This window comes from Mixophyes fleayi, chromosome 8 (genome assembly GCF_038048845.1).
Source record: "Mixophyes fleayi isolate aMixFle1 chromosome 8, aMixFle1.hap1, whole genome shotgun sequence".
Lineage (NCBI taxonomy): Eukaryota > Metazoa > Chordata > Amphibia > Anura > Limnodynastidae > Mixophyes > Mixophyes fleayi.
The window spans coordinates 128,278,655-128,292,919 of record NC_134409.1 but is presented as its reverse complement, the minus strand read 5'-3'; the positions used below and the strand labels follow the sequence as shown (position 1 = coordinate 128,292,919).

At 39.4% G+C, this 14,265-nt stretch overlaps 1 protein-coding gene across 2 annotated transcripts in view; it reads left to right on the top strand.

Annotated features, from left to right (window-relative positions):
- Positions 1 to 14,265, top strand: part of PDZRN3 (PDZ domain containing ring finger 3) — a 192,705-nt gene that overhangs the window by 17,014 nt on the left and 161,426 nt on the right. For both annotated transcript variants that reach the window (XM_075183470.1, XM_075183469.1), the window contains one exon: positions 6,060 to 6,167. In XM_075183470.1, coding sequence (XP_075039571.1) covers positions 6,060 to 6,167 — 108 coding nt within the window. The remainder of the gene's footprint in view (positions 1 to 6,059; positions 6,168 to 14,265) is intronic.

Below are 14,265 nucleotides of genomic sequence, written 5' to 3'. Positions count from 1 at the left end.
TTCCCTACAAGCATCCGAAAAAAAATATAATTTTTTTTCTTTGCTACAAGACGCTGGCAGGTCCTCCTGTAGTTGTACGGCTTCTATGGCCATGAGACTACTACTAAAGTCTCATTAAGAGCCTTCGTTCACAAACCTCTAATTACAAGTGGTTTGCTTGTTCGGGCATTTGTCAACATCATCATCGTCCGCTACTTACACCTGCCCCTCTCCACCCTGGACTACGTTCAAGTCTGAATCCGTTGCTTGAACACGCCCTTACTGTATATGGCCTATGCTAGAACACTCCTTTCATCCCCCGTCACGCCAAAGATACGCTACGCAAGCGGGCATACGTCTCACTCCGAATCAGGCCCAAAGTCCACATTCTCCTGTGGCCACGTGGAATTAAAATGTGACGTTCAGCATCGTGGCCGCAGACATGTTGGATTCTGAGTGGTAAATGCTTTAAAAGATGCTTTTTTCATTGGTCACATTTCTGCCAACACTACCCCTTCACCTACAGAATACGTGACAATATTACACTCTGTGCAACATGCTTTCTACCCCATTTTCCCACTTTTCTGTTGTAATGACCTGCATGACTTCATTTGGTGATTTCTTTTTAATAACCGATCCGAGGAATTCATTATTCAGCCCAGGTTGCTGCAATAGGAGATTAGTGGGAGTTTTAGAGGTAGATAAATCTCTACTGGAGGACATGAGTCATGTTGGAGGATCAGATACAGCGACTGAGTATTGTGCAAGGGGGGGGGGGGGGCTTTTAAAGACAAGATACTACAGTTGTTTAGCATGGGGTAAAATAGGAAATCCACAGATGTCTGTATTTCTCTTGTGATTAGAACTTCTGCTGCTCAGCAATATTTATTTGGCAGACGATATACTGAAAAAAAAACCTTGCAACATCTGATTGTGGATGGGTGTAATAATGTCCCCTCTCAGGTACTTTAAGGCTGCCTAACAGCCCAGTTATCAAGTAATACAGTAATAAGGATTGTCTTGCACAGTCACAGTCCGTGAAGGACAGGTTAACAATCTTGACGCTAAACTCACACGAAAACACCCACTGAAAACACCCAAACAAACTAAGCATCATGATGCCCGGTAAAAACGCCAATCATCCTTTGTACTTTCAGGTTGCTCTCTCTGCTGCCAATTCAGATGTCTTAAATGTATTAACTAATTTGTCTTTAGTACAAAGTTACAAGATAATAAATCTGCTCTGAAAAGCATTTAGATGATCTCTACATACAACGTTTGTTTTTTTAAAAAAATAACTTTGCTTGTAATATAATGTTATTAAATCTGCACATATTATTTAGTGCAGGATTATTTAATTTAATTATGCAGAGATTATTTAATTTTTTATTTTACTGGGTTGTTGATGAGCTTTTGTTCCCACTAAAACAATCGCAAAAATTGATGTTTTGGGAATACCCATTATGAAAAAACATAATAGACTTTCCAAAGTAAGTGACAAAGTAATTGTCTGTTTTCAGGGTAATTTGGTCATATGCCGTAGTAATCCAGCAACATTGGTTTTTTAAGGGGCTTGGGAAACCCTGATTTTCAGTGTCTGGTTCTAAATCCTTGCAATCTTCGTGTTTTAGGCAACAAACTGCTAATTTTTTCCCACTTATTCTCCATTTTTCATTTCTTGGGTTGAATTACATAATTGCTTATGGAAACAAAACGTGAACATCAGTTATTTAATTCATCCTAGGTTACTGCAACTGGAAATATTTTTGGGGAAAAATGAGATTAGACCAGTGGGTGAACTAGGTTACAGTAGAGAACACACTTTTTGAAAGATGAATGTTTTTGTAGAGGAAAAGAGAGGTGTCAACACCAGGGGGTGTATTTACTAAACTGCGGGTTTTAAAAAGTGGAGATGTTGCCTATAGCAACCAATCAGATTCTAGCTGTCATTTTGTAGAATGTACTAAATATATGACAGCTAGAATCTGATTGGTTGCTATAGGCAACATCTCCACCTTTTCAAACCCGCAGTTCTCAGTGTGGATATTCTAAATAGTAAATATATTAAGGGGTTGTTTTATTAGAAATGACTTGGGTTTCCTAGGAAAATGTTTATTCAAGAAATAACTGCAAGTAGACATCCCATTCAGACAGTTTAGAGTTTCACAAACACATTAAAATGCTGTTACATTTCATTTTATTGAGATAAAAAGAATGAATTGTCAATATTTGTCACAGTTACACTTTTTAATGCTATGAACCAACCAAAATATACCAGTCTGTATTATTCCCTCCCATCTGTATTACCTAAATTCCCTATTTATTTATTTATTTATTTATTTATTTTTAAATCCAGTGTTTTGTGTGTTTTTTTGCAACAAAAACAGAGAAAGTCAAAACAAACATCACATATTATATATAACAAAGTTGTATATAATATAATATTGATTATAAAGATGATATTGTGAGGTAGCATGAGATCGTCCACATACGTATTTCTTACAGAATAATAGGATATAAAGACTAGAATGCAAAATGCATATAATATAGACAAGAAATTATAAAGAAAATGATATGCATAAAATACATTATTATGGGTTCTCGCAGGTTTAATTTATGTCAGAAGATCTTATAATGGAGGGTACAGCATAAGGGGGCCCCAAATCCTTTCATATTTTAAAGGACATTTTCTGCTGCTATATAGAAATCATTCATGTCCATTTGTGTCATTTACTAAGTTAATCCAATCTCGTACGCATGGGGTTGTGGCCGCCAGAGCCGTAACTTAGAATTCTAGCGCCCTGGGCGAGAAAGGCAAATGCCGCCCCCCTAGCCCTCAATTTTAACCAAATTAACCTAAAATATTTCTAAATTGCGCCCCCCTTCAGCGTTGCCCCCTGGGCGGTCGCCTCTGTCGCACAGCCCTAGTTACGGCCCTGGTGGCCGCCATCCCTTGTCTAGCTATGCAGTCCTTGGCTAGCCCAAAAACATTTATTAAATATTTACATCTTAGATTATTCATTGTATCCTCTAGTTGAAGGTCAAAGAGACAAATGTTAGGTGAATATAATGTTTGTTTACCTCTATTTTAAAGTAAAGATTTGGAGACCGGGGGAGAGTCTGCCCGGGCATGGTAAGGTGGGTACGGGCGCGGGAGCCCTCTTGTAAGCTGCAGTATCATGTGTCTATCAGAAAGGAGGCGAGGAACAGGTCAGAGTATTCCGATATGAGGCTTGAGATGTATAGAGGGCTGGTGTTGCTGAGGTGTTGTGATTTTGGAGGACATCGTGAGCCAGTTAGGGGTTTGCAGAGGGGCTTCTCTTTGGATACAGTCTGATTATTATTATTAGCGGTGTGTTTTACCTTGCTGGAAATTGGGGGTGGTCATTACACATCTTATTTCTGACATCTAAAGTCTTTAAAGTATATTTTGTTTCATTGCTATTGTGGCATTAATGAATGTTCCCTCCCCACGGAGATCGGATACACGTTCTCTCTGTCCCAGGACAGTCATATTGTAGATAGCACTAAGGTAGAATTTAGCATGTTGGCTGCTTGTGGCGAGGAATTTTTATTTTTGCTGCTGGGGGAGCGGAGGTACGTGGTCACAGCTGTTTAAATGCAGGGGGTGTGGTCACAGCTGTTTAAATGCAGAGGGTGTGGTTACAGATATTTAAATGCAGAGGGTGTGGTTACAGATATTTAAATGCAGAGGGTGTGGTTACAGATATTTAAATGCAGAGGGTGTGGTTACAGATATTTAAATGCAGAGTGTGTGGTTACAGATGGTTAAATGCAGGGGGTGTGGTTACAGATGGTTAAATGCAGGGGGTGTGGTTACAGATGGTTAAATGCAGGGGGTGTGGTTACAGATGGTTAATTGCAGAGGGTGTGGTTACAGATGGTTAAATGCAGGGGGTGTGGTTACAGATGGTTAAATGAAGAGGGTGTGGTTACAGATGGTTAAATGCAGAGGGTGTGGTTACAGATGGTTAAATGCAGAGGGTGTGGTTACAGATATTTAAATGCAGGGGGTGTGGTTACAGATATTTAAATGCAGGGGGTGTGGTTACAGATGGTTAAATGCAGAGGGTGTGGTTACAGATGGTTAAATGCAGAGGGTGTGGTTACAGATGGTTAAATGCAGAGGGTGTGGTTACAGATATTTAAATGCAGGGGGTGTGGTTACAGATGGTTAATTGCAGGGGGTGTGGTTACAGATGGTTAATTGCAGAGGGTGTGGTTACAGATGTTTAAATGCAGGGGGTGTGGTTACAGATGTTTAAATGCAGGGGGTGTGGTTACAGATGTGTAAATGCAGGGGGTGTGGTTACAGATGTGTAAATGCAGGGGGTGTGGTTACAGATGGTTAAATGCAGGGGGTGTGGTTACAGATGGTTAAATGCAGGGGGTGTGGTTACAAATGGTTAAATGCAGGGGGCATGGCTTCATATGTTAATGCAGGGTGCAGAGTTTTCCTCTCGACTCCAGTTTTCTAGATCCTGAAGCTCTCTCCTAATGTTATAATGTTTTTATTGCACCCTTATAGTCACCAATCTTATAACAAGTGCTTAAAGCACTATGTATGACAGGGTCTGCCTAAAAATAATGTATTTCAATTGGAAAGAGTTTTTATTAATGAAACCCTGGCGCAGGATGATCACAAATGTCAATAGCTCATTTGACTGATTATTTGGATTGCTGTTATACCTTGTTAAAAAAAATGACTGACTATGTTTATTTATTTATAATATACAGATGATATGAGCATAATGACTGCAATTTGTATACCAGTGCTTAGCAATATCCTTATTTATAATTGGTAGTAAGTGATGTCATTGTTTATAGTCACTAGTGATGTCATTATTTCTAATGAGCTTTTAGTGATGTCATTATTTCTAATGAGCACTTAGTCATGTCATTGGTTCATTGTTCATTACTTTTTTTTTATGCATAATACAATAATAATATTTACACAAATTGGCATTTAATTTACCTATATGGATGTTTGAAGTCGGCATGGGGTATTGCACCCCAGTAAAAATCACTGCAGGTTACTTCTTAGGCTAGTTATACATTGGCATTAATATATACATACTTTTACTAGTAAGAATGTAAACGGGTTTTGGAATGGAACCCATTGGTTCAATTGGGCCAATACCCACTATTTGCGCTTATTGTCCGGATCATTTGTCCCCCTACTGTCCGCACGTGCTTGTTACCACCATGTGGTCGTGTCTGACACCACATGTCATCGCCAGAAGGGTAACATTCTTAATATGATAATAGAACTGTTTGGTGTGTTGAAATATCCATATAATTATCGTTTTTAGCGTTCATCCCTTGGGGTTCCAGCCGCTGCGCTGATTAGAACGCTGAGCGGATAGGTCCTGCTTAGGGTAATTCACATTTAGAGCCGTTCCCTGAGGTTACTATTTCTGACTTACCACTGATCTTTTATCCAAGACAGGATTGTTTTCTAAAACAGTTTAAGGGGGAAATTCAGTTCCCCACAATCCCGACTGCCTCCAGAACAGTCATGAAGGCGCTCCGTGGCTCTGTTGCGTTCGTGATTTTTCCTCACACCCCATAGAGACGCGCAGGATAATCAGCGAAGTTCAGGTACCGTACTGACCGGGAATCAGCGCAGTTAGAAATCGCAGTGATTTCTGACGATGCATCGCAGAGAATTGAATTTCCCCCCCCTAAGTTAGACAGCCCTTTCTTACAGTAAATTGGTGCAAAACTGGTGCAAAAATTAAGACATGTTAAAGAATTAGGAAATCTGTCGTAACAAATGAGATTAAATCAGATTTCAATGTTAATTTGCACTAAATTGATGTATGCTGAAGTATGTGATCTGATGCAGTCATTTAGCAGTTTGCTGTGATTTTACCCCCCAATTTGTTAATACGTAATTAAGCTAATCCCCTCACTACATCGTATTCTGCATGAGTTTTAGATATTCAAACATTAAAACAAATGTTGGCTGTTTAGCATTTGCTGACAGTACCACAACAAAATTAATATTGATGTTGGTTATATGCGAGGGCATTAATTTTCTTTATTTATCTTTGTAGGACAACCAGGACGGAACATCCAGTGAAGGGATTTTTGTATCCAAGATATCTGACAATGGCCCAGCTGGCAAAGAAGGAGGTCTTCAGATTCATGACAGGATTATCGAGGTATGTGAGATCTGTCTGGCTAAGTTCCGTGTCAAAACTGATGAGAGGTCTGTGACCTCCTTGCTAAAGGGAAGCGTATAAGATGTTACATATCTCCTGCAAGCGAAGTACATAGGATGCTGATGGAATGAAATCACAATTGACCTTCATGCCCTAAAACTAATCGCCTATATTTAGGAACAAGGCTGCGTGTCTTGACTTACTGGGGAACACCGATCATTTAACCTTCTCTCCTTGTGGTTAACCTCGCTTCTGAGGACACACATGAGACCACGTTATCTTAAACGATGCAAAACTTGTGTGAATAAATGCTATAGATTGTTAAAGGTGACCCATCGCTTCTATACCGTGGAGGTAGCCATGTTGTGAGCTAAACCAACCAATCATCAGCCTGTCAATGCACTAGACACTAGTGACATCATTGAGGCATAGTGGTTGAGCTCACAAAATGGCTGCCTCTATAGTAGTTGCACCCAAATTAATACTCAATCTATCAATTCACAAGAAACTACCCTTTGTTTTCATGTCTGCATTTATTTTGTCTATCTCATTCATCCCTGTTTTATATATGCCTGTTTCTCCCACTGTCTGGTGCCGCAGAGCTTTGTATTGAACACCAATAATATTACAATTATTATTAATAATAATAACTAGTAAGCCACTTGACACAATATGCCTCATGTTTCAATGATGTCATTAGTTGCTAGTGAATTGATATTTGTGTAATGTTTTCACCCTACAAAATGGCTGTCTCGTGCGAGTGTGTGTAGGTGATCGCTAAACTTTACTTGAAAAACAATTTATCAGATGGTGGAACACACTGCTGTTCTATGATCATTATATTCATTTGAAATTATATATACAAAACCGTCTATCTAGTGAGGAAAATACTGTTGTGTTGAGTTTTTGTGAGCAAAGGATTATGGGTATACTCGCCCAAGCTAATCGCATGCCTGTTGCATAGGTAAAGTGTGTTTCCATTGTTTTGTATTTTAAGTATATCCATTGCATACACACCATGGATGTTTTAATTTTGTAGGCTAAAATACTGTCCACGAGTATGCTGCCTGTGTGTTTACTTTATGTATGTTGTCGTGGTTATAACATGATCAGGGGTTAGAACATAAACAGTGAATTGTGTGTAATTTCTGAACTCCCTGTGTGCAAGCTGAGTGGGGTTAATTTAACTTTGCTGACATGTCACCTGTCCAGTTGCCCAATCCAGGCGACCCGCTGTGGTTGTTTCCCTGGGGTTACTCACATTTAGAGAGACTGAAAGTCCGGCAGCCTGTAAGATAAGACTTTACGGCACAACAAATGTTGTAAATGTCATAGTGTGTTCACTTAAGTCCTTCATTGAGGAAACTCTCATTCATCAAAGCACTGTTCCTCATAATTCATATCTGAGATGGTTTCTGTACATATTTATAATCAAGTCAGCTATATACAGTATACTAGCCCATACAGAAACTATAGTAATTATGAACCTAATATAATCATGTTTCATAAGTAAAGGTATGTGAAGTTATGACCTGTTGATTGAATGTATTATTCTGTTTCTAGGATGTTCTGTTCATGATTAATGTTTAATTTCTAAGAATTCCTGACTAGAAATACACTTTGAATACAGGTAGTAAAGCCCACTTAGCGTAGACACAGACCTCAGCCAGTTAGATCAGAAGAAGGGGGCAGATGGGAGAAAGAAGTGTGTTTTAAATTGTGTTTAGAAACCACAAACATTTTTTTATCTTTTGTTCATTTTTTGGACATCAATTTTGCTATTGAGGATCTGTTCCATATTTCAGTTTGTCTTGGCAACACATAGAAGAAATTATATATTTTTTTCTGTTTCACTATTTCTTCTTTTTTATTTTATGAAACTTGTTTGCATATTACTGTGTGTCATTTTATTATTTATTTTTATACCTTAAGCATTGTGACATTTTACGTCCTATTAAACTCCATTTAATAATATTCTGTCTTTGTGTTCTTAAGGGATTCATGTGGTAGATAGCTTTGTGTATTAGAAATGCTACATAACAGGGGACTGTTTGGTTTACAATAACTCTGGTTAATTTAAGATCAATCTTAGCGGTTTTCAAATCAGGGATAACCAAAGAACTTGCGCAATCTGTTTTTGGAATCAAATGTTGGTGGTGGCAGTTAATAGCAAGTATGAGTTATAATTAAATGACTATTTAAAGAAATTAAACCAAGTGGTTTTGTTGTGATTAGCCCCTTGTCACACACATGTCACACAGAATATAATAAATCAAGCTCTGTGGATATTTTTCAGGCAATGCTTTAATGTTGTTTCTACCATATTGATAGACTGCATACTGGTGCAGGCCTCAACGTTGATGCTTCTATTGTGTCACGTATAGGGCCCGAGTCATTAAGGAGAGTAAAGCATAATAAAGGATTAACTTTGCACCTGGGCAAAACCATGTTGCATTGAAGGGGGAGGTAAATTTAAAATGTGGGGACAGATTTATAGTAGAGGTAGGGCATGTCCTAGATCAGTGATGGCTAACCTGTGACACTCCATGTGTTGTGAAACTACAAGCCCCAGCATACTTTGCAATTAGATAACTAGCTGATAACTGGCAAAGCATGCTGGGGCTTGTAGTTCCACAACACCTGGGGGTAAATGTATCAATATGCGGGTTCTTCAACACCCGCGTGTTCAGCCTCTTCCGCGATTAAATTTAACGTTAAAGTTAACCCTTTACAATGCAGCGCCGCTTGAAATTTAATCGCGGAAGAGGCTGAACACGCGGGTGTTGAAGAACCCGCATATTGAAACATTTACCCCCTGGAGTGTCACAGGTTAGCCATCACTGTCCTAGATCAACTTTAAGTTTCAATGTAAAAATAAAGCTATCAAGTATTTGTGTGCTACAGGAAAAAAAACAGCCAGTATTTAACTTATGTGCAAAATAATAAACTAATTTGCACCCCTTGCATTGTAACATGGTTTGTCCAGGAGCAAACTTGCTCCTTTAATTTGCTTTGATGACTCCGGCCCATACAGTATATATGTAATTGTAACTCTGTACCTTTGAAATGGGAGTCCTGTCCTACTGTTTTGTACACCGTTGAGGCCTTGGAAAGATTTAATCATAAGTTATTTAACGCTGATAAAATTAACGAGGAAAGGAAAATTTCCTGCTGCAACACTTATTTACAATGTTAAATATAGTTAAGTGTGAAGATCTGAGAACACTTGTGCTTGATAATGACAAGCTCTTTTAAAAAGATTTGATCGATTTATGCTTTAGCAGCAGATTGCCTTTAACAGATATGTGTCCTGGCACCGCTATGAAACAGGAGAAAAGACTTCTCCAATTATGGCTGTGTTTAACGTTAAATAGGATTAAAACGTTTCTTAATGATAGATTTCCTTTAAGCTGTCTATTATCCTCTAAAGAACGATGACTGTTAAATAACGACGACTGGTAAGACCCGGTGATAGATTCAAATAATTGCTGAAGAGCTTCTCTTCTCTGCGTCTTAAAAACAATGAATGAAATCTGAGATTTAATAAGATATAATATGCAGTTTTAGAAACTTTCAGTGCCAAGGATTTTTCCTGTGATCTTCCAACTGCTTAGAGTTTATCAATTTGTTGCAGTGTAGTTTCCTGATCTGTCCTTGGCTCGCAGCCTGGCCGGAGGCTGCAACTTGACAGTTTTCGAATTTGATGGGCCAATTTTTACAGAGATTTTCCCCCAAGATGCTGAGTTGAAGAAGCCATGTGCTTCCAGTGTCTTCTTTTTTTTTTCTTTCTTCTGGTTTAAGCTATGCATGGGAGGAAAGGGGTGAATCCAGGATAAACCTATCCCTTTTCACTAACGTAGGACATTCTCTGAATAAGTCTCGAACTTTTCAATATGTTTTAATGTTACTGTTAGGATTAATGTTTACTGTTCTGCATAGAAACCTGCGTTATGGCCATTGTGAAAGACAAACTTAGCTGTATTTGTGGGATCAATAGTGTTAGATTTTCCACTATAGGTAACACTGATGCCCTGTTGGTGGACAACAGAGGGTCTGTGATGGGCATCTGGCCCTCAGTGGGGTCACATGCAGCCCTCCCAATCAAATTAATTGCTCTTTTTTTTCTTAAAAATGGGGTGTCAAGGACATTGTGTCACACTGTAAGGACCCTGATATAGATCATGATGTATAGCTTCCAGGTGTCCCTCTTTTAAACCATACTTGCTGATTTCCTGAAGTTGGCGTCCAGGAGCTGCCTGGGGGAGGTGGCCGTTTCGGTGGCGGGGCTATGCAAAATGTGCCATTTTGGCTCCGCCCCACAACGTAATGACGCAAACGCGTCATTTTACGGCAGGGAGGGTGGTGCCATGTGCCTCAATTCCCTGAGAATCGCTGCATTTTGGATCTAATTCTGCCCACTTCACTAGGAAGTGGGCAGATGCGGGAGGCTGCCATACTCTCCCGGGAGTCCAGGAGACCTACCTTGAATCCAGGAGTCTCCCAGACATTCCGGGAGAGTTGGCAATTATGTTTTAAACCCTTTTCTCTCTTACCTTACAGAGCGCCCGCCTTATGGGTTGCCTCTAATATTTGCCCACTCTCCTGTAATGTCCACAAGACCACTGAATTCCGGATAGCTCTACCAGACTCCTGGTTGAATAGGCCACCCTTCGCTTCCTGTCCTCTTGTGAACCTCGATGAACAAACTCGCCGTTAATTGCGTCATTTTGGGCCAGCGTCGCGTTTGCCCCATTCTGCCATGGGAAGGGACGGGGCCAAAATGAGGCAATTCACGGCTCCAGTCCCCCAGTATAAGCCATTTGACCTCCCCTATGAGGGAGGAGAGGGTTATAATGTTGGCAAGTATGCCTCTTATGGTACCACAGAGTATCTGTTTGGCTTCCAAATTTACAATAGAATCCATCTTGTATTTCACATTGTGATTAAGAGCTCTCATTTGTGTTGACGCATGAAAAAAAGGTGCGGCTTTTAAATGTCCTTCTCTATTAAAAGTATAGCGTGTCATGTAAGCCTTTCTAACATGCAGTATTGAAGTAATATCTTGCTCCATAGTTGTCTCAACAATGCTTATACCTAGGCAGTCCTTACAGTGCCTACTATAACGTTCAACGTAATGGGTGTTTGAGCTTGCCGGCGGCCATCTTGTATTTTGTACCTTTTTTTTTCCCTCTTGTGTCTCAAGTGCCTTCTGATTCCGGGGTTTGGATTCTAGTTTTAAACTCTCAAGTGTGATGTAACCTTACAATTATTTCTGTGAACCTAGCACGACATAACTCATAGAGGCGTATTTAATAACTTGGTGCACGGAGCAATGATGTGATGTTGCAATGCATAGCAATCCATAAGGTGTGAGTTTTATTTAGGCTGCGAACACTAGACTGCTAAATACTGATATCTGGTACTCACCCCTGACTCAACCATAATGGTATTTTTCTCCAGTAATCAGAACCCTAGAGAAATTTAAATTAATTCACCCCGGGTGTAAAGGTATCTATCAAAAGCTGCGACAATTATCCCACGAGTATTGTTCCATTGTAGTCTACTAATGATATTGTGCAATACTATGGCCGTGTAAGCAATATGGCTGCTGTCATGCATGCGTATCAATAAGTACAAATCTGTGGAGATAAAATGATCTTGGCTCAGAATAACCATTGCCCATATGTTTTACTGAACATTTCTAGAATAATAAAGCGAAAATAGATCCTAGTCATAAGGTCTATATATTTCCCTTTTAAAAACTTGCTTTGCTGAGGTACTGTTGGCAAACTGTTGTGTTGAACTCATGCAATCCTGAGTCTTTTATATGTGATTTCAGGAAATTAAGAAACAGCTGTTGAAGATTTCTCTTGTTGGCAAGAAAATATGTATCTGCTCGTATTATGTTGATAAAATGGTGTTCGGGATTTGGGGATGTAGGGGGGTTTCAAATAACAGCTGAGGTCCAACATTTTAAGCGTAGCCAAGTCCTCATAGCTTTTTCATGATTGCATTGCAATGTAATATTAATATAACACAGACCTCTGGGTGAGTCAGACAAGAGTGAGATGAAAATGTATCTAATAGGGATTAGACCGTCCATGAAACTACAAGTGCTTCTGAGTATCAAGGTAATCCAGATTAACAGGATTTGGAGCGTTGGTATGTTGTGTTTAGGACACACGTCGTATTTAATATTTCAGTTTGGATTTTATGTTGTTTAATTGTTTGCTTTTAATCTGTGGAAAGAAAAGATGTTAAGGCCCAATAGGACCTGGTTTTCTCAGGTTGAACTTAGAACATTGATCTAGGGTAGATTGACTAAAAGTTCTAAAAGGAAAAGCTGAGGTGTTGCCCATAGCAACCAATAAGATTCTAGCTATCATTTCCTAGAATGTACTATATTAATGATAGCTGGAATCTGATTGGTTGCTATGGGCAACAACTCCAATTTTCATTTTTGGCGGCTTTATTAAATCTACCACCAAGAGATAGTGGTGCTCTAGGTGTTAGTAAGATCCTTCATGCTGTAAACTCAATAAATATGTGTCAGTTTACCAATAACCCCTTTATTCAAATCATTGTTAATCAATGCATACTACTCCCTTTGCATACTACTCCCTTTGCATACTCTCTGTGATTAGAGTCAGCTGCTTCTTCCATAAGTGTCAGTCATATCGGATGGGTTGATTTAGACTTGGTCAGAGTGCAGTTATTATGAGGTAAATTAAATTTACATTCTTAATATGAAGGATTTTCTTATCACGGTGACCCTGGAAAGTGTCAGTGACTTGCAGACACAAGACAAAATTAAGGAGTGGAATAACGGAACGACGGGACACCATTCCCATTGAATTAAACATATCACAGTGGGTAACTGATTTAAATTTCAGCTTTTTGTCTTGTTTAGTAGGAAGAGCTTTGCTGTCTGTAATGGATAAGGTAGGTGATACTTTAGCTGAGATCCAGTGGGAAGTCAAAGGTAACATATCAATCCAATTTTTTTTTTTAATTTTGTTTCATGACCGGGCAGCACGGTGGCTCAGTGGTTAGCACTTCTGCCTTACAGCACTGAGGTCATGAGTTCAATTCCAACCATGGCCTTATCTGTGAGGAGTTTGTATGTTCTCCCCGTGTTAGCGTGGGTTTCCTCCGGGTGCTCTGGTTTCCTCCCACACTCCAAGAACTTACTACTGCTAACAAATTGACCCTAGTCTGTGTGTGTATGTTGGGGAATTTTAGACTGTAAGCCCCAATGGGGCAGGGACTGATGTGAGTGAGTTCTCTGTACAGCGCTGCGGAATTAGTGGCGCTATATAAATAAATGATGATGATGAATATTAAGCTAATATTGCTCACTCGTCGGTTTAGCCTGAAAAGGGAGAACGTCTGTCAGTCATAGACGTCTGCTCAGATAACATGGTTTCCAAAGAGATGAGTTGAATAAACATTTTAACGTTTGCGGAATTTTCACTAAACTTTACAGTCTAACAAGTGACTTTGTCTCTTTTAGCAGTGTGTTCTTTATAATGGTACACACCCAATAGAAATCTCATTGCGCCTTCCGGCCAGGTCTGCATGGAGAATATTGATCTCTGCATATGCTGTCATTTATTGCATGTGATGACCAGACCAGAAATGCTGCGATCAGCGTTCATGGTCCGGCCTTCTCATGAGACAAACGTCGGACTCTGCTGACCGTGCAGTTCCCACAGAGATTAATGTTATCTATGATCAGATGCGTTCAAGATGTGGTCTCAAGTGGGGTGAGTCAAACTGATCACCACCACATGGGACTGGGCGGGAGCTGCAATCAAACTTCTACTGAGTGCTTAGCCTAGGAAAATACAATTTTGTTGGTAAACATTAATCATCATTAATCAGTGTTATAATGTCTCAGATCTTCCTTCCCAGACTTTGTCTTTTTTTTGTACTCCTCCATCTCAAAGTAAAACTTGGAATTGTGATTTATTTTTATTTTTTTTCCCCTTCAAAAAAAAACAACCATTAGGTGGAATGCTTTTGCAAGTGGTCCAGGTATGCACAAAATTCTCTCACAGACAATGAAAACTCTATGCAGATGTTTATATTCAGCGGT